The sequence below is a fragment of the Hemitrygon akajei genome, chromosome 23, assembly GCF_048418815.1.
Source record: "Hemitrygon akajei chromosome 23, sHemAka1.3, whole genome shotgun sequence".
Taxonomy (NCBI): Eukaryota; Metazoa; Chordata; class Chondrichthyes; order Myliobatiformes; family Dasyatidae; genus Hemitrygon; species Hemitrygon akajei.
Window position 1 is genome coordinate 36,248,450 of NC_133146.1, and position 22,214 is coordinate 36,270,663.

General features: G+C 41.2%; 1 protein-coding gene across 4 annotated transcripts in view; it reads right to left on the reverse strand.

Annotated features, from left to right (window-relative positions):
- The window catches only part of LOC140715352 (pantothenate kinase 1), a 99,448-nt gene extending 94,136 nt beyond the window's left edge, over positions 1-5,312 (reverse strand). Inside the window, exon 1 of one of the 4 annotated variants that reach the window (XM_073027412.1) lies at positions 5,005-5,312. In XM_073027412.1, coding sequence (XP_072883513.1) covers positions 5,005-5,194 — 190 coding nt within the window. In that variant the 5' untranslated portion in view covers positions 5,195-5,312. Of the gene's footprint in view, positions 1-1,617; positions 1,960-5,004 lie in introns of those variants that run through there. The other 3 variants (XM_073027414.1, XM_073027413.1, XM_073027415.1) reach the window with 3 other exon arrangements.
- Positions 5,313-22,214: the final 16,902 nt, after the last annotated feature.

Here is a 22,214-nt window from a genome sequence, read left to right on the forward strand (position 1 = left end):
ATAAACCCGCTGGTTATTGTTTACCATCTTCCTATTTAACTCCCTCTGATTCCTTCTACCACTTGCACATACAAAGAGTAACTTATAATAACTATACAAAGGTAATTTACAGCTGCCTATCAATTTATGAGGACACCAGAGTATTCGACCAAAGTCTGCAAAGTCACAGATAGATCATGCTAACTCCACGCAGACAACACTCGGAGTCCACGCGGAGCAGACTCGATGGGCCGAATGGCCAACTTCTGCTCCTTTGTCTTATGGTCTAACACCCGAAGCCAGGATTGGATCTGGGCTGCTGGATCTGTGAGGGAGCTGCTCTAACTCATGTGCCACTATTTACATTTGCAATCTAGTGCCACTAGCAACATATTCCAGGCTCCCACCACTGTCCGTGTTTAAATAAAACCTGGCCTACACATCTGAGTTGCCTCTTCCAATTCTATTCCCCTTCTATTATCACTTACAAATTTGACTGTTCAGACTCATAAATTAGAATCGGTAACAGTTCAACAAGCAATCCTGAGGCAAAGCACTCAATACTTGAGCACCATCACACCTTTCTCCCTGATGTCAATTACCCGATATGTGAAGAAATCAGTTCTACATCTATAATCATTAAACCCCATTCATAACTCTAAAAGTCTCCCAGTAACTCACTCCTCAGCCTTTCCTCTTTTTAATATAAAATTAGTGCAGGCTACAACCACAGATCTGGTGTAATCCTTGAAGTTATTTTTAAACACTTCCATATACTTTATTATAATTAGGAAACCAGAAGCTGACATACAATCAAAATTAAGTTTAACATGGTCTCTCTACTTCCCCATTCTGTCCCTGACTTTCAGTATCCAGGGTCTGGGTGTAACATCTCATTTGGAAAAATTCCAAGTCTGTCACAGTACAAAGATTTTGATTCAATATTGTTTATTGTCATTCCTCAGTACACGAGTGAAAGGAGAACGAAATGATTGTTACTCCAGTTCTGATGCAGCATATACATAATTTTTAAAAATCACAATAAGCATAACCGGCACAATGTACAAGCAAATGAATGAGTGAATTATGAAAAGACCGTTTAGATACTTGTTTCATAGATACTGTAAAGCTGTCCCAGTGCGTCCTTAGCATTAGCGCTTGGTGGGTGGGGGGTTAGGCGTCAGGTAAAGTGGCCGGTATTTAATTGTAAGGTGTTCAATTGTCACAGTCAGCTAACTACAGAAGAGTTGTGCACCAACCTTTCTTAATCTATGTTACTCAACTACAGTCAGGGAATGTGATTTCGAGTAACTCGGCACAAGTTATGACAAATTCTGTTACTAAAGCACTGATTGCCGGTGAACTGCTGATTCTGCTTGTATATTTCCATTTTATGAAAATGTTTTGCGAAGGCCTTTCTGAAACTAGTCCTGCCACAGCTTCTTATGCCCACATTAGAATTATAAAAGTGTGAATAATAAAATGCCAGTATCTTTTCATTCTAACAACAATCCACTTCCACCCATACCTCCTTTCCCTGCAAGTATTCCTACCCTATTCCAAAAGTTACAGTCAAAGTCATTTTAATTCAATGCTATTTAAAAATATCTGCGATGTTCCAATAAGAATATTACTTACATGGCTTTTTTGCTCCTTTCAGCTTCATTACAATGTCTGATGTTATCACCCACAAGGCTTAATAACCTTAAGTCACTTTGCTAAATCCTTTTCTCAAAGAATGTCTCAAAACAGATGTGTTCCAAATTAAATTCAGGCCAGAAATGGGTTCTAAATCAATAACTATATTTATACAGAATTTACAAATAACTTGCAAAAAACGGTACAAAAAGGACTAGAAACCTGTTTTTGTACCTCGGCAGGGATCAAGTTACCTCTCCCCTGGTGTCAGTGGGTGTACTTTACATGAAGTGGTTTTATTGGCCACTGCTCACAGCTCACAAAGTCGCCAGTGATTATTTGCAACAGACCAGAACCTCCTGAGAGATTCACCCAATCAGACAAAACAGCACCACAGGCAGATTCAGCATTAAAGGAACACAGCACTTTCAGTCAACACTGATCCCATCACAGCAGAGAACTCGGGCAAAGAAGTGGTGTGTCATAATTCTAGATTACATATCAAGAGTTAACAGCGTTTTCCAACTTCTGTTTATACAAATCTACCCTTGTTGAGTTAGATTAAGTGATGGTGACATAATTCAGAAAATGAAATAAATACCTCTGACATCTGCACACAGCCTGAATTGTTTCAGTACACAAAAATTCATCAATATCGAGCATAATGTGCCACACTGTAAATATCTGTGTCATTATAAATATCAGGAACATATCTCCATATGGTTATACATATCTACTCTCCAACCCCATTTTACACTACATCATCATTATGACGTGGGCGATCATGGTCCCCACGACAATGCTTGTTCTTGACAAATTTTTCTACGGAAGTGGTGTGCCATTGCCTTCTTCTAGGCAGTGCCTTTCACTCTACAGGCAACTCAAATGTCACCATGCTGCTCAAATTTGCACAGCTGCACATAAATCTGAGTAGTCAACATTTCACATGGCCCCCTCAGGCTACACACTTGCTTTTGCAAATACCTGTACCCCATTCTTCACATGTAATTACAAATGTATGCACACTCACAATGAGCATTTACAGAACTGTGCAAAAGTCTTAGGCACCCTAAATTTTTTAATATGGTTTTAGACTGTATGGCCTCCACAGCACATTGATCTTAACATCATTGAGGCTGTCTGGGAGTACCTGGAGACAAGCAAATGAGTGAGACAGCCAAAGTCTGTAGAAGAACAATGGCAAGTTCTCCAAGATGTTTGGAGCAACCTAACAGCTGATTTTCTTATACAACTGCATGGCAATGTAACTAAGAGAAATGATGCAGTTTTAAAGGCAAAGGGTAGTAACACCAAATATTGATTTGACGGCAACCCATTTCAATTCTACTTACCATCCTGACATGCCAGTCCATGGCCTCCTCTACTGCCACAATGAGGCCACACTCAACTTGGAGGATCATCACCTTATATTCCAGCAGGGTAGCCTCCAATCTGGCGGCATGAACTTCGATTTCTCGAACTTCTAGTAATTGCCCCCTCCACTACTTTCCATTCTTTTTTCCCTCTCTCACCTTACCTCCCTCTGGTGCTCCTCACCCTCCCTTTCTTCCATGGTCTGTCCTCTCCTATCAGATTCCCCCTTCTCCAACTTTTTATCTCTTTCACCAATCCACTTCCCAGCTCTTTACTTCATCCCCTCCCCATCTCCTGGTTTCACCTATCACCTACGATCTTGCACTTCTTCCCCTCCTCCCTCCACCTTCCTATTCTGACTTCTCCTCTTTCTTTCCAGTCCCATTGAAGGGTCTCAGCCCGAAAAGTCAACTGTTTACTTTTCTCCATAGATGCTTCCTGGCCTGCTGAGTTTCTTCAGCATTTTGTGTGTGCTGCTTTGGATTTCCAGTATCTGCAGATTTTCTCGTGTTATTGATTTGCTTTCATGTTTTTTTTTTACTGTTTACTGCTCTTTGATTTGATTTCTTCTTTAACCGTTTACTACTCTTCATAGTAATTTTTTTGATACTTAGAAACTTTACATTTCATTATTTTTGAAACTATCTTCACTTTGCAGTATTTTTACGTGGCTAAGACTTTTGCACAGTACTGTAGTGATTTTATGTATTGCACTGTATGGCTGCCATATTAAAAAAAATTATGATCTACATGACTGATGATAAACCCAAATCTGTTAAGGGTCTCTATTGTGGGATGGAAGAGGGGAGGCAGCAAGAAGCCCTGCAGAGACATTCTGTAATGATCAATAAATTAGTTTGCTTGTGAATAAACTAATTACCTTGCCTGGTGACTCAGGGCTGGGTGTGTCTGCGCATATACCACCTCCGCCCAGGCACTCCTTCTCTGCCACCTGTCCCACACCCCTTCCATTCCCAACATCCTTTGCTTCTGCCAAATTTACAAACTCGCTCTCCACACTACACTGAAAAAGTCTTAAGCACTCTAGCTATATACCTGTGCCTACGACTTTTCCATAGTACTGTATACTTACACAGAAATGCATTGTTATGCAAATATGCAATTACAATGAAACACAACATTATTTGCATATCTCTGCTGGTACTGACAAGCATTCATATTCACCTGCACAAGTGTAACTGCACTGACGTAGAACCACATCCACCTGCATTTGTGCACCCACAATGTGCTTTCACAGACGTGTGTGTATCTGCCTAAACAAGTGTTCTTACACTGGCATACAACCACATCCACCTGCACATCTACACTGGACTGACATGTCCATCTACCAGAGCACATACATTTGCACATCTGTACTTGCACAGGTACACATATCAACTGGCACAACTGTATTTGAATTCACAGGTACATACATCTCTTTACACACCAGCATCTCCATCCATAAGCAGTTTTACGTCAGTATACATCAATATGTACACCTGTATTTATATCCATAAGTGCACATTTATGTTTGAATCCAAGTGTATATTTACCTATATATCAGTCCTTGCAGCATATGCATATTTGGCTAAACATCTACATTTGCAATCACGCGCATAATCAGCTACACTATCAGCTAATGATGTATTCACACGATACAGATTCAAACCCATTGTAGACACCTACATCATCGCTAATTCACTCTCCAACCCTTTACACTTTCGCCCCACGATGTAGCACATCTGTAGTAATCCACGTGTGTTTAGCTCATATTCTGCACGATATCCTCACTCTCCATGCACACCAATACCCGTGCAACAACCCATAGGTGGAGATGTACACACCGCACCACGTGCCCACCTCACGCTGCACACATCTGTACGTCACGTTACACACCGTGCACACCTGGAGCCGACCGCATCTCCCTCATCAGCTTCACACATCAACATTGTCTCCTCAGACGCGGCCCCTTTCCCCGCAGCCGCACACACATCCCTCCTTCCTGTCACTTACGCGGTCTGTTTCTCCTGCCGGAATCCAGCCTCCTCCGGATGCGGCACTTCTTCGCGGGGGAGCCGTGCTCCTGCTCTAGGCTGCTGCCGTCGGCTCTGGGGTGGAAGCCGTTCTGCAGCCCGTTGGCGCACGGCTCGGCCGGGGCGCTACTCGCGGCGGCCCGGGGCTGAGCTCGGGCTTTGCTCTCCATCGCGCTCGGCTCCGCTCGGCTCGGCTCGGCTCGGCTCAGCTCCGCGCCCCCGCCGCTCGTGTTCCGAGGTCACTCACGGTCATCCTGCGGCTCCGGTCCGGCTTCCCTTGCGCTGACGTCATCGCCGGCCGCGCCTGCGCATTGCCCGCCCTCCCCTTGCTCAATCTCACTCCGTATTACACCTTTTTCCATGTCTACTTTACACCAGTCTCCACCTTCCTTGATGCTCTCTCAACTTTCCTGCTCCTTCAACACTTGGAGGTCCCCATTAGCAGAATAGAAGATCCTCCTGAGCTGCTAATCAATGAGACGATGTCAACTGTCTTCATATATATGCTTGTCTCTTACCCATATCACAAATAAAAAGAAAAGAAAACATTAGAATCAGCTACCATTTACAGAAATTCCAATAGAACATAAAAAACCAAGGGAGGATTTGGTGAAACACTTTAATGAGATGTCCTCTCATTTTATAGCTGAATGGTATGGAGCAACTTTATGCAATCTCCGCCTATAACTGTGTTCATGTTGACTCTGTGCAGAGCAGCTTCAATGAGCCACTTGGCCTATTCCTATTCCTGTTTTAATGGTTTTATGTTCTGCATTAAAGTACAAAATGATGGGACAAATTGCATTGGAGCAACTATGGCAAATAGAGTTCACTACACACAAATCTAAATTTATCTATCCCAAACCTAAAATGATGGAGACAAACACTTCAAATGGTGAAAAATTTTAAAGTGGTGGAGATGCAAATATATAGGTCATGGACAGGTACAAACATATAACTGCAAAGATGAATGCAATACTAAAACTAGGAGACTACAGTTCCGGGTGACAGAATTTACAGAATAGTCCTGGTCACTTCACTCCTGGAATACTGTGGACTTTGCAGAATTCATTTGGAAACATAGTTTGACATTGGAAAGATTGCAGTATTGATTGAAGAAAATGATATCTTGTCTTCAACAGATAATTTCAAGTCAAAGTTCCACAAATTATGGATCTATTCATTGGTCAAAGAGTGATTTGATTAGCAAAATATACTATTGGGAAAATAGGATTAATGGGCCTTTTCTATTGGCCAGAAGGCTTTGATTGAGAGAATATTGTGTAAAATTTAATGCCAGACCTATCACGTGATGTCAGATAACCTTCACTATAAATGTGGAACTTTCAACCCCAAATGACAGTTGATACCAGGTCGGCCATTAATTTTAATTCTATCACTGCTAGATTATTGCTTATCAAATGTAGAAAGGCACATGGGGAAATAGCAGGTGCATGACATCAGGTATCAGCCATGATCTCACCAAATGACAGAAATATTCCAAGACACGGTGTCTACATTTCCATAATTGATGCCACCAATGGTCTATACTAATACAAGTTGTTTAGAGTGCTTATTTGGTTCATGAAGAGCTCGCTTTAAAATTGGTTAAATGGAAACAGGATACTCAGTATTATTTTAAAAAGCAGAAGTTATTGCACTGCGGAGTAGAACTGGTAAAGCTCAAAAAATTAAAAACGCATGTAGTAGCTGCTGAAGAGGATGAGGAATGAGCCAAAACAATAGTATCTGAAGGGATTGCTGAGAAAATAAGGGAAAATATAGATAAAGAACTATTGGAAAGCCGTCATCACTTGAAGTGGATAAGTTGGGACAGAATGTCTGCTATCTGACTCTGATTGTGTTTTATTTGCACTTACATTTTTTTTGCACAGATTTGTTTCTTCACTGTCCAAAATAATTCTGCCCAAAAAATAGGTTCTGTGTGTGCATTGTCTGAATCTATGTGCCTGTGATGCCGCTGTAAGTTATTAATTGGATCTGACCACACCATACCTGTGGATATGACCAGAAACCTGACTTAACTATCTGCAAATTCTCATAGGAAGTACTACTGCACAAATCTCAGAAGGGGACAGACAGTGGCTACAGGGTTAATATGCAATAAATAAGTGATGCACTACTTCATAAAGTGAGCCCATGGAACCCAGATGAAGCACAGTCTTCAATTCTGTACACCCCGCTTCAGAAAGAATGTTAAGAGCGGCTTCAGTAAATGTTTACTCAAAAGATCCTTGGTGATGGATTAGTTGTTGTTACATCAGAGAAAACTATTAAGAGTTTACAGCCATGTGATGTGTACATAGGGGGGAAAATGAAGATCTGTTTCCAGTCACCGAAGGATTAATAAAATAAAGGTACAGATGTAAGGTAAACACAAATGATTCTGCAAATGCTGAAAATCCACAACAAAATGCTGGAGGAAGTCAGCAGGTCAAGCTGCATCTATGCAAAGGAGGCCATCAACCCTCAGCCATCAGGCTCTTGAACCAGAGGGAGTAACCTCACTTTCTCCGTCATTGAACTTCACAACCTTCTCACTTTCAAGGATTCTTCGTTTCATGATCTTGATATTTACTGCTTATTTATATATTATTATTATTTCTTTTTTATTGGATTTGCACAGTTTGTTGTCTTTGGCACACTAGCTGTCCATGCTGTTGAGTGTGGTCTTCCATTGATTCTACTACGGTTATTGGATTTATAGAGTATGCCCGCATGAAAACAAATCTCAGGGTTGCATATGGTGATATGTATGTATTTTGATAATAAATTTACTTTGAACTTCGAACATGCCATTCTCTCTTCACTAGTTTTTGAAGATATCTGGGTTATTTTAAACACAAGAGATATTATAGGTGGTAGAAATAGAGAGTAAAACGCACAAAAGGTCAGCAGGTCAGGCAGCATTTATGGAAAGGAATCAAGTGTCAACACTTCGGGCTGAGACCCTTTGTCAGGGAAAAGAAGGGTGAAGAAGGCAGAATAAGTAGGTGAGGAAGGGGAAGCAATTGGAAGGTGAAAGGTGAAGCCAGGTGAAGGTGGGTGGGAGAGGATGGAATGATGTGAGTAGCTGAGAAGTGATAGGTGGAAAAGGGAAAGATCCAGATATGATGGAACAAATAATGGATTGTTTTAAAATATGTTTAAAAGTTGCAAAGTATAAAACATCTTTTGTAAGTAATTAGATGTTTATCATTCTGAGCCTACATAATTTTTTTAGTTGCTTGTTTGGCACCAGTCCAAGACAAAAACAAAAGAATTTTTATGAAAATGCATGATCATATGTGGTCAAGTCAACAGTAGAAGCATCTTATAAATGTCATGGCTAGTCATAACTTACCATTTTACTATTGACAGTAATTATTACTTTGGGGTAAAATCCCCTAATCTTTCCCTTGCAAGTTATAGTTCCTTCAGTAAGCTGACAGATAAATGGATTGCATTTACAATGCATCAAAGGACAAAAAAAAATATTAGATGCTGTTCCTGTCCACTGCACACTTATTGATCTGAGTTGGACCAATGGTCAGGAGTTACATAAGATTTTTAGATCATTGGGCTCTCTTCCAGGGAAGGTGTACAGAAGGGATGGCTTGCAATCTGAACTAGGGGACTAATATCCTAGCGGGAAGGTTTGTAAATGCTGCACGGTAGGGTTTAAACTGGAGTTGCGGGGGGGATGGGAACCAGGCTGCCAGAACAGTTAGTTGACGGGTTGAGGAGTCAGATGTTCGTGAGACTTCAGACAGAGTTAGGAATCAAAAGGTTGATCATGGTGCGACTATTGTCCTGAGCTGCCTATGTTTAACGGCAAGAAGTATCGTAGGAAAGGCAGATAATAGTGCCGAAGATGAGATGGCTGGTTTTCACACAGAGTTAATGTATAGTGAGGAGAGGTTGTTGATCAGGCGAAGTTGCGGTCAGCAGCATGAGCTGCAATGTAAATAGCAGACAAAATCAAAGCGGGTGTAAACAGGACTGAAGGTGCTGTATCTGAATGTGCACAGTTTATGGAACACGGTAGATGAACTTGCAATTCGGAAGGCACGGGAGATATATATATCCCAAAGAAGGAAGAAGTATGCTAAAGGAAAGATAACACCACCATGGCTAACAAGAGAAGTCAAAGCCAATATTAAAGCCATAGAGAGGGCCTATAATAGAGCAAAATCTCATGGGAAGTGAGGGGATTGGGAAGCTTTTAAAAACCAACAGAAGACAACTAAAAAGTCATTAAGAAGGTAAAGATGGAATTAGAATTTAAGATGGCCCATAATATTAAAGAGGCTACCAAAAGTTTCTTCAGATACATAAAGTGTAAGACAGAGATGAGAGTGGATATGGACTGCTGGAAAACGATGATGGAGAGGTAGCAATGGGGGACAACGAAACAGCAAATGAACTAAATAAGTATTTTGCATCATTTTTCACTGTGAAAGACACTAGCAGTATATTGAAAGTTCCAGGTGTCAGGGGGCATGATGTGCGTGAAGTTACCATAACTAGAGGGAAGGTTCTTAGGAAACTGAGAGGTCTGAAGGTAGATAAGTCACCTGGACCAGATGGTGTACACCCCAGGATTCTGAAAGAGGTGGCTGAAGAGATCATGAAGGCATTAGTAATGATCTTTCAAAAGTCACTAGATTCTGCAATGGTTCCAGAAGATAGGAAAATTGCAAATGTCACTCCACTCTTCAAGAAGGAATGGAGGCAAAAGAAAGGAAACACTAGACCAGCTAATCTGAGCTGACTTGGAGGCAATTGTCAGCATGGTTTCCTCAAGGGAAAATCTTGCCTGACAAATCTGTTGGAATTCTTTGAAGAAATAACCAGCACAATAGACAAAGGAGAATCACTTGATGTTGCTTACTTGGATTTTCAGAAGGCCTTTGATAAGGAGCCACATATGAAGCTGCTTAACAGGCCACTTGTCCATGGTATTACGGGAAACATTCTAACATAGATAAAGCAGAGGCTGACTGGCAGAAGGCAAAAAGTGGGAAGAAAGGGAGCCTTTTTTGGCTAGCTGCCACTGACTAGTGGTGTTCCATGGGGTCTGCATTGGCACTGAATCTTTTTACATCATTATATGACAATGATTTGGATGATGATATTGATAGATTTGTTGCAAAGTTTTCAGACAGTATGAAGCTATGCTGAAACTGGACAGGATTCAAAGGAGATTCACGAAAATGATTCCAGGATTGAATGGCTTGACATATGAAGAGCTTATATTCACTAGAATTCAGAGGAATGAGGGGAGACCTCATTGAAACCTACCAAATGGTGAAGGGTCTTGACAGAGTGGATGTGGAGAGGATGTTTCCTATGGTGAGAGAGTCTAAGTCTAGAGGACATAGCCTCAGAATATACGGGTGTCCTTTTAGAACAGAGATAAGGAGGAATATCTTTATCCAGAGAGTGGTAAATCTGTAGAATTATTTGCCATAGCCAGCTGTGAAATTCATGTCTTTATATATACTTAAGGCAGAGATTGATAGATTCTTGATTGGTCTGGGCATGAAGGGGTACAGGGAGAAGGCAAGAGATTGAGGCTGAGAGGAATATTGAATCAGCCATAATGAAATGGCAGAGAAGACTCAATGGGCCAAATGGCCTAATTTTGCTCCTATATATGTCTTATGGTCTTACTTTTGGGCCTTAGCATTCCTGGGGATAGAGAGGGAAACTATTACCCTGACTGCTGATCATAGGCCCAGCTGGAAGATTGGTGTATATGAAGGCCAGACAGTACAGTGCAGATGCAAGCTCGATTTCAACATTTAAAATAAATTTGGATAGGGACATGGATGGTAGGGCTATGATTCCAGTGTAGTTTGATGGGAGTAAGTAGTTTAAATGTTTTCACATGTACTAGATGGGCTGAAGGCCTGATTCTGTGCTGTATTTTTCTACAACACTATGATTAGGCATGATTTCACAATAACCTGTAGCTGTAAGGCAAAGGAACACTTAATGATTATCTTACATTCCATCTAATCATGTGGATGAGATCTGGAGTAATTTTTGCTAACTGTGGAATTTTATTATAGCTGAACCAATTATCCACTCCTTCCTACAGGTTGAAGTATCAAGCAATAAATGCTTTGTAGTACTCATTGGTCATGAAGTAATCAGAAACCAACATTTTCTGGCCTGTCAGATGAATATATGATTTGTGGTCAAGACATCTTCTGGACAGACCACACAACTCTTTATTTCACCTCTTTTTATGTGTTTCTGTGCCTGTTTTTCATCTTGTATGTATTTCTGGAACTGGTGGAGCCTGTGGCTTGCAATTTGGAGGTTGTTTGGGTGATCCAGCACTTTGGTGTCTCCCAGAGGATTCTGGGAGGCAGTGAGCACGAGCCTCATGGCAAGGAGGCTGTGGGGGGGGGGGGGGGGAGCGAGCTGATGTTCGACTCCATTTCACCAATGAAAGCTTCCATTGTTCACCAATTAAAGTGACGAGGGTGAACATTGAGGCGAATGCGGAAGGTGAGCACCAGCTGCCTGTCTTTTGTTCGCAGACAGGATCACTCTGCTGCAGGAGTGGGGAGCCTGTGTGGCCTATTGCTGTGCCCGGAGAGCTTTATCAAGGTTTTCTGCATTTTAGATATGGATTAGGACTATGGGCTATGGATTTTCTTTTCAGTCTTATAGTTTTCTACACTCTGTGCTTTTCCCTCAATCATTCTTGTGTTTTTTTGTGCAGGGGAGGGGGATTGGGGTTTGATGATCGTGTTGCCATTTTTTTTTCTTGCTTTCATGTCTATCTGGAGAAGAAGAATTTCAGAGTTGTATACAGTACTTTGATAATAAATTAACCTTTGAATCCTAGAAAGAAACCAATACATGTCACAGAATCGTAGGGCAAGGAAATAGGCCCTTTGGTCCACTAAGTCCATCCTGACTGTCTTACATCAATTCCATTATATTCATCCTCCTTTTCTAACAAACTTCTCTTTATTCCAGATTCTACCACCCAGCTGCACACTGAGACAATAACATGCAAATTCCACCCAAACAGCACAACAGGAAATTAACAATGAATAAAGGGAAACAAAATAGCTACTATCTACCTAATCTTATCTAGACCTTCACAAAAGATCTCTGGAGAAGAGTCGTAAAACTTTGAGTTGGATTGAGAACTGGACGGCAGACATGAGCTTATAGATGGATATTGATTGGTTTTCAGCCAGTCAGAAAGTGACAACGTTGCCTCAAACTCGTTGTTTGATGTTGTTTCATGAATGGGAACACTTTGCATTCATTTGCATTGCACATGAATTCAGTAATGTGCATTTCAATTAAAGACAGAGTTAGTCATTCAAAGCCAATGGAAAGACTGCCTATCCTATAATAGCTTAGGGACTCATTGTGAAAGTGAAATATGTGTAGGTTCATGCAGGCTAGTTTAGTTGAAAGAAAAACTATCTAGCTATTTATGTCAGTAACAGAATATTGATAAAAAAAATGTCAAGTGCAATCTAAATTGCTCTGTAAGTACAATGTGTAGTATGAGGTAAGTAGATAAATGGAAGAAAACGTTGGTTAATTATAATAGTAAATTCAACTTCTTTTATTTATTAAGCAACCCTGTTGCTCTATGTGACAGTATAATCACACCATGTTGGTGTATTCGTGATGTAAGTTATTTTCCATCTGATCCATTAATTAATGAGGTTTTACCTAAATGCTGGCAAATTGCTGTCCACCACCATTCATACTCTGTGACTCAGAGGTACTGCTGGGTTATTTAGATTGTAGTTGTGACAAAAGCACAGATTTCATTCTCTGTCAAATTGGCAGAATTCACCCTCGATAGACATGCAGCTGGCAGCATGAGATTCTTCCCAATCCATTCCTTACAAACCCCCTCATCCACTCCACAAACGCACATGCACATGCACATAGCCTATGTCATACATATTTAATTATTTAAGGATAAGATAAAAATTTTATTTGTCACATGTACATCAAAACATATAGTGAAATGCGTCAGTTGTGACAAATCAAGTCAGTAAGTGTTGTGCTGGGCAGCCGGCAAGTAGGAGACAGGCAGCTACTCGCCATTAGGTGAGCCTTGGAGGAATGGAGACATTGGCCAATGGGATACACTGAGACCTTCCTGATCTGGAGTGGCCAGCAGAACCTCAAATCCATACAACAGACCCGCCAACTCAACCCATGTCAGGCTTGATGTGCTTTCTTCTTCAAGTAATTCAATTTCACCATCTCCTACGAACCCGGCTCCAAGAACACTAAGGCTGACAACAGGTCGACGCAACTAAAATGGACACCGACCCTCAGCCCATCATTCCATCCTCACAGATACTCGTCCCAGTCATCTGGGTCCTGGGAATCAGATTCGCCAAGCCCTACAGCATGAGCTGCTCTAGCTGACGCACCTGACAACTGCACGTACAGTATGTGCTCTGAAACACACCAGTGGGCCCACTCCTTACCCCCCTCCAGCCATCCAGGTACAAGATGGATTCTGGATTTCCTGCGACACTGGTTCTGGTGGCCCACCATGATCGCCGATATACGTCTGTTTGTCACTGCCTGCTCTCAATGTGCCCAATCCAATTCCTCCAACTAGCAGCTCTCTGGACTCCTGCACACCCTACCACATCCCTGATGTCTGCTGTCCCACATCACCATGGATTTCATCACAGGTTTGCCACCTTCCGATGGGGCCATGGTGATCATGACAGTGGTGGACAAATTCTCCAAAATGCCCACTTCATTGCCTTCCCCACACTTCTGCAACATGTAGTCCTCCTCCTTGATTTCCTTCAGGACATCGTGTTGGGCCGGATCCACAATTCCTCTCCTGCTTCTGGCATGCCTTCTGCCCCCTCCTTCACAACTCAGTGAGACTGTCCTCTGCCCCATCATCTGCAGACTACTGGTCAGTCAGAAAGAGCAAATCAGCAAGTGGAGACGTTTCTGTTGTGCTTTTCTGACTCTTACCATCCACATGGAAGAGCTATTTGTTCTGGGCTGAACAATCCCACAATCTACACACGTCCTCTGCCACAGGTGTGTACCCTTTGAAATGCTTCATGGCTACCAACCCTAGTTGTTCACCATGGAGGAGCTGATGGTAGGGGTCCTGTATGCCAGGGTCATGGTTTGCTGATGCCATAATACTTGGAAGAGGGCATGAAGAGCCATCCTAGCTGCTAACTACACCTACTGCCACTGGGCCAACTGCTGTCAGGGCCCGGTCACACTGCTCCGGCCTGGGGACCATGTCTCTCTGTCCACTGAGAATTGCCTCTGTGCACTGACATCTGCAAGCTCATGCCTTCATTCATTGGTCCCTCAGGATCACACCTACCTTCCACTTGTTCTGCCTCAAGGACATTGTATATGGAGCACTCAACCCAGCCAACCAACCAAATTCCTCCTCATCGCCATTCAAAATAGATGTCCCTCTAATCTGAGGTTGTGCCTTCTGCTCCTTGACTTCCTCACTACAGGAAACAGCCTCTCCACATCCAGTCCATTGAGGCCTTTCAAGATCTGACAGGTTTCAATAAGATCTCCCTCATTCTTCCAAATTCGGGTGAGTAAAGGCCCAGAGCCATCAATCGATCCTTATATTCCGAGCCTTTCGTTCCCAGAATCATTCTCATGAACCTCCTCTGCACACTCCCCAACGTCAGCACATCCTTTCTTAATTAAGAAGCACAGAACTTCTCACAATACTCCAAGTGAGGCCTCGGCAGTGCCTTATAAAGCCTCAATGTTATCTTGCTGCTTTTTTATTTTAGTCCTCTTGAAATGAATGGCAACATTGCATTTGCCTTCCTCACCACTGAATCAACCAGCAAATTAACCTTTATGGATTCTTGCATGAGGAGTCCCAGGTCCCTCTGCACCTCTGATTTTATGAACTTTCTCCCTGCTTAGAAAATAGTTTCTGCTCTTATTCCTTCTATCAAAGTGCATGACCATACACTTCCCAACTCTGTATTCCATCAGCCACTTCTTAATCTCTCCAAATCCTCTTCCAGCCTCCCTGCTTCCTCGACGCTACCTGCCCCTACATCTATCTTTGTATTGTCCACAAACTTGGGCACAAACCCATCAATTTCATCATCCAAACCATTGAGATACGATGTAAATAAAAGTCGCCTCAACGCCAACTCCTGCAGAACACCACAGGTCACTGCTAGTCAGTAAAGGCCCCCTTTGTTCTCACTCTTTGCCTCCTGCCAATCAATCAATTCTCTATCCATGCTAGTACCTTTCCTGTAATACCAAGGGCTCTTGTTAAGCAACCTCATGTACAACACCTTATCAAAGGACTTCTGACAATCCAAGTACACAACATTGACAGATCCTCCTTCATCTATCCTACTTGTTACTTCCTCAAAGAATTCCAACGGATTTGTCACACAAGATTTTCCCTTCAGGAAACCATTTTACCTTTGGCCAATTTTATCATGTGCCTCCAAATGCTCCGAAACCACATCCTCAGCAATCATCTCCAACATCTTCCCAACCACTGAGGTCAGTCTAAATGGCCTATAAATTCCTTTCTTCTCCCTCTCACCCTTCTTGAAGAGCAAAGTAACATTTGCAATTTTCCAGTTCTCCAGAACCATGCTGGATTCTTGAAAGATCCTTGCAAATGTCTCCACAATCTCTTCAGCCACCTCTTTCAGAACCCTGGGGTGTAGACCGCCTGGTGCAGATGACTTATCTACCTTCAAACCTTTCAGCTTCCCAAGAACCTTCTCCCTGGTAATAACAACTGCACTCACTTCTGACCCCTAACACTCTCAAACTTCCAGATGTGAAGACTGATACAAAATACTTATCCAGTTTGTCCACCATTTTTTTTGCCCCCATTACTACCTCTCCAGTGTCATTTTCCAGTTATTCCAATATCTGTTCCCACCTCTCTTTTACTCTATGTAACTGAAAAAACATTTGATATACACTTTAATATTATTTGCTAGCTTACCTTCATATTTAATCTTTTTCCCCCTTATGGTTTTTTATAGTTGTTTTCTGGTTGTTTTAGAAGTATTCTCAATACTCACAGTTCCCATTAATTTTTGCTCTATTATATGCCCTTTCTTGTGCTTTTATGCTGGCTTCGACTGCCTTTGTCAGCCTCGACTGCATTGTCCTGTCTCTAGCCTACTTCTTCATTGGGATATATCTATCCTGCACCTTCTGAATTGCTCCCAGAAACTCCAGCCATTGCTGCTCTGCCATCATCCCTAGTTAGTGTCCCCTTCCAATCAAATATGGCCACAGTCTCTTTCATGCCTCTGTAATTCCCTTTACTCCTCTTTAGTACTGATACACCTGACTTCAGCTTCTCTCTCTGAAATTGAAGGGTGAATTCTGTCATATTATGATTACTGTCTTTTTGGTGTTCCTTTATCTTAAGTTCCCTAATCAAAACTAGTTCACTACACAACACTCAATCTAGAATAGCTGATCCCCCAGTAGGCTCAACCACAAGCTGCTCTAAAAAGCCATTTTGAAGGCATTCTACAAATTCTCTCTTTTGGGATCCAGTACCAACCTAATTTTCACTATCTGTTTGCTTATTTAATTCTCTGATGTCTATATTACCAATATTACATGCCTTTTTAATCTCCCAATGTAATTTGTAGCCCACATCTTGCCTACTGTTCAGAGGCCTTTATATAATCAGAATTTGGTTTTAACCCTTGCAGTTTCTTAACTCTACCCACAAGGGTTTTATATCTTCCTATCCTATGTTACCTTTTTCCAAGGATTTGATTTCTTCTTTTGCCAGCAGAGCCATGTATCCCCTCTGCCTACCTATCCGTCCTTTCAATACAACATGTGTCCTTGGATGTTAATCTCCCAACTATAATCTTCTTTCAGCCATGACTCAGTGATGCCCACAACCTCACACCTGCCAATCTCTAACTGTGCTACGAGATCATCCACTGCATTCTGTATACTGTATGCATTGAAGCATACCACCTTAATTCCTGTATCTGTCACCCTTTTTGATTTTGAACCTGTTTTACAATGCAACATCTGACTGTCCTTCCTGAAAATCTCATTACACACAGTGTCTGCTTGTAGCAATGCAACACCCATTTCCCATCCCCGCTGCCAAATTTGTTTAAACCCTCCCCAACAGTTCTAGCAAACCTGCCTGCAGCAATGTTGCTCCCCCTCAGTTTCAGGTGTTACATGTCCCTTTTGTACATTTCCTACCTTCCCCAGAAGATATCCCAATTACCCAGAAATCTGGAACCCTGCATCTTGCACCAGTTTCTCAGCCACCCATTCGACTGCCAAATCATCCTATTCTTACCCTCACTGGCATGTGACACAGGCAGCAATCCAAGGATTGCTATCCTGGAGGTCCTTTTTAGGTTTTTCCCTAAATTCTTTCCTCAGAATTTCTTTCCTATTCCTACCTATGCCATTGGCATCAATATGGACCAAGACTTCCGGGTGCTCGCTCTCTCCCTTTAGAATGTGATGAGCCCGATCGGAGACATCCCTGACCCGGGCACCTGGGAGCCAACATACCACTTGGGTCTCTCTATTGTGTCCACGGAATCTCGTTTCTACTCGTCTAACTATGGAAACCACTATAAATTCTGATCACCTCTTCTTCCCCCGTCCCTTCTGAGCCACACCACCAGACTCAGTGCCAGAGACCCAGTCGCTGCAGCTCTCCCCCACCCCCCTACAGTATACTAAACAGAATACTGCACTTACACCAGACAACAAAGATTTTGCTTCCTGAATACCTTTAAGTGTATCTTATGAATTTTAGGCTGCTGATCATGAAAATCACCATGAAATTTCCCTATCATGCAGCATTTTTTTAATAAACTTATGTTTATTATTTTGATTCATAATTCAAGTCAATTAAAATGTTGCCTACAATGTAAGTTGGGAAGTGTCTTATCTTGTCCAGGCATGTTTGGGCATGCTTAGGCGGCACAGCTGCTGCATGGCAGAACAGGTTTCAGTAATAATTATTGGATTCAGGACTGTAAGGATGGAATTTGCTATCACCAGGCACAAAGATTTCTATGAAGGATTTTGATATTTAAGACAGATGCTTCCCAGAATAATTGATGCCAAGATTAAGGAAAGCATTTTTGTTGGTCCACAAATCAAACAGGTCATCAATGACAGGCAATTTGAAGAATTTCTAGTGGGACCAGAGAAAATCTCATGGAAGGCATTCAAAGAAGTTGTTGAAATTTTTCTCGGCATCTACAGAACATGAAACTACATGCAGCTGGTTGAAAGCATGCTTCAAGGATGTAACATCATGAAATGCAACATGTCACTAAAGATTCATTTTCTGCATTCCCATTTAGACTTCCCTGCAAATCTTGGTGCTGTTAGTGATGAGCATGGTGAAAGGTTTCACCAAGACATTGCGGTCATGAAGAAAAGATACCAGGGAAACTGGAATCCATCAATGCTGGCAAATTATTGTTGGACACTTAAGTGAGAAGCCTCAGACACTGAGTACAAATGAAAATCATTAACAAAATATTTTAACTTAGTTGAACTATTGCAAAGCATCAGCACCACTATGCAATTAAATGCATTATATTGAATAAAAGTTAATTTGTTATTTTTCCACATTCCTACGTGATACAAGTAATCTGAAATTATATTTGCGTTCATCTTCAAGCAGTCTACCATAAACAAAAAATTTCTGAGGAAGCAACACTTTTGAAAAAATTTGTTTTCCAGTTATTGATGGGAATGGCCACAGGGGAACTCTGTATTATTAAGGAGCTTCATCACCCGGGACATGCCCTCTTCTCATTGTTACTGTCAGGAAGGAGGTACGGAAGCCTGAAGGTACACACTCAGCGATTCTGGTACAGCTTCTTCCACTCTGCCATATGATTCCTAAATGGACAATGAAACCATGAACACTACTGAACATTCTTTTTTATTACTTCTGTTTTTGCACTATTTTAATTTAACTATTTAATATATATATGTGTATTTACAGTTATTGATTTACTTATTTTTTTCTATATTGTCATGTATTACATTGTTCTGCTAATGCTAAGTTAACAAATTTCATGACATATGCCAGTCATATTAATCCTGATTCTGATTCTGAACCTGTATCCATTATCTCCATCCTGACAGTCTCACATTTACCTTCCACCAGCCACTTAGGAGTGACCACCTCCTTGTAGCTCCTATCCATCATCTCCTTAGTTTTCTGTGGGAACGATCAAATCTGCCAGCCTTACTCATTTTCTCCTAGCCTTCAGTTACCTTGTTGTGTTAGACATCTGCTCTCTCTTGCTTTGTGGATTGTTTTTGCTTGTTGTTTTGCAGTTCATTGGTAAAGTATCGTTTACGGCTGAATCAATTTTGCTGTTATGCTCTTGTTCAAGCCTGCTCTCCATTTCCTGAGAGTGGATAAATTATTGACTGATTGTTTCTATGAATCCATCACCAAATGAAGCAGTTAATCTGTTTACTGAACAAATCACTAAGTCAATGTATTATGGGATGCATCAAATTGCACCTGTCATACACTTAACCTTTTGTGCTTTATCTAATCCTTTGTCATCCAGGGAGATCAGACTGCTATATCTTCACTCATTGTGGATTTATACCTTGGCATGCTTTTCATTTTTGGAATGTATGTTTCACTGGCATGGGAAGTGTGTATTTGATATTTCAGTAATAGTTGAGTAACATGGTAAATATGTTGTTTGATAAAGCATTCTTGTTCATTTAAATAATTAGTTATGGGTTATATGTAAAAGTGCATGATTGGCCTGCGTAATTATGCCAACACACCATATGTGTGTGCCTTGCTAAAGTAAAAAATGAAACCAAGACACACGTTCTGTAGTCTGTGTTTTTCTTTTTTTCTCTTTCAATTAGTTTTATATTTTGGAGTTACAAAATATAGCAGTGGCAATGAGGGAGTTTTAATTGAATGAAAGACAATTAACTACCTGTTGAAGCGCAGTGAGATATTTGAGTTTAAATAAATCACAGAGAGATGTTTGAGTTTTAAGAAAATCACAGCACATGCTTCTTTGGGAAGGCATAAGGCCCATCAAGTTAAAAAAAAAAGCAGAAAGCAGACTATTTCATGGGTTCATAAACAGTGAATATCAGGTCATAATAGTCATTAAAAAAGCAAAAATGGCTATCTACATCAGAAAGATAGCCACGTTTGATTATGCAACAGATAACTGCTCATGTATACTGAGTGAATTGAACAGTATTTTGAAGCAAATGAAATAACGAATGAGAAGAGAGTGCCAGTTTTGCTATGTGCATTGAGTTTAAAGGCATACAGTTTGCTTAGAAATCTAACTGTTCCAACCAAACCAGCTGAAATGAGCTTTGCTGATATTGCGAAAGTAATGCAGGAACATTTAGAACCAAAACCATTACTGATGGAAGGATGCATTAATTTCAATAAGCTGAATCAAAAGGAAGGGGAGTCCATTTCAGCTTACGTGGCTGAAGTTAAGAAATTGCTTGAACTTTGCCAGTTCAGTAGTAGGATTAATGATGCACTGAGAGATTGCTTAGATTATGGAATCTTACAAGAAAGCATTCAAAGTGAATGCTCCTAAGTAAATAAGTTGTGTTACTGTTATGACAGGGGCTCATATACACTAGACTAATGCAAAATTTGAAGAAAATGCAACAAAGTACAATGCATACAACATGCATGTCAGGCAAACAAAAATAAATGGACTGCACAGGGTGGAGAAAAAGATTAAAAATCAAGTTACAGTTTAAAAAAGACCACTAATATGCATGTTGTTGATGAAATTCTGATAATGATGAGAGTTACACAGGACAGAGTAGCCATGAGATTTACAATGTGAAAACTAACATGAGACAAGCAATATGGATTTCAGAAGAAATAAATAGAAAATTACTTAAAATGGATGGACACTGGCTCAGCTATTTCAGTCATTCCACAAAATGAGTTAGAATGGCATTTGAAAGACACTGAACTGAAGCCAGCAGATATCTAACCAAGAATTTATACCGGAGAAAAGATAACTCCTGTTGGAATATCATTTGTAACAGTGAAATTCAGCAACCAACAAGCCAAATTGGGTGTGGTTAGAAACAGAAGGGTCAGTATTGTAGGGCCATGATTGGTCCCCTATCCAACAGGGACCTGGTTCCTTATACCATCCATGATTAAGTAGCCAGTGAGCTAGATCACATGGAGGCAGAAGAAATTCTTTTCAAAGTTGAGTGGAACCCATGGGCAATGTCAGTGGTCCCAGTAGCTAAGAAGAATGGGTCTATCAGGACCTCTGGTGGTTTTAAGGTCACCATCAACCTAGTACTGAAAGTAGATCAGTACCCTCTGCCCAGGATGGAGGACATCTTTGCAAATCATTTTGGAGGGAAACACTTCAGCAAAATCGACTTACCTACAGATGGCAATGGAAGCAGAGTCCAAATTGTTTCTCACTGTACCTGGCTCCATCTCTTGAACTCATTACTACTGAAGCTGAAGAAATGGCAATGGGTAAAGCAATACGAGTGGGGTGGCCTTCCAAAAGGTAAAGGAACTGGTGACATCAGACACTGTACTCACACATTATGATCCACACCGTCCAGTGAAGCTTGTCTGTAATGCTTTGCTTATGGTATAGGTGTAGTCAAGTCACATGTTATGAGTGATGGAGGTGAAATCCCCATAGCCTTTGCATCATGTTTCCTTACTGCTGCAGAGAAAACATTTCTACAGATTGACAAGGAGGACTTGAGTCTGGTTTGGTGTGTAAAATGTTTTTATGGCAGAAGGTTTATCCTCGTTATTGATCATCAACTACGAGTGTCTATTTTCACTCTACAGAAGGGTGTTTCACTAACAGCAGCAGCACAAATGCAGAGACGGACTCTGCTTCTTGGAGGACATAAGTACAAGATCTAATTCAATGGGACAACTAATCATGGAAATGCTGATGGATTGTCCCATTTACCCTTGGAAAGGGAAAAACCTGAAACATTTACAAAAGAGGACACTCCTTTTGATGTATTTTCCCAAATGCAAATTGAAAATCTCCCTTTTATGTCAGAGGTTATCCAAAGGGGCAGAGTAGAGATACATCTCTACCAAAGGATGTGTAAAGTAATCCTTACCACTATGAGCCTTCAGGT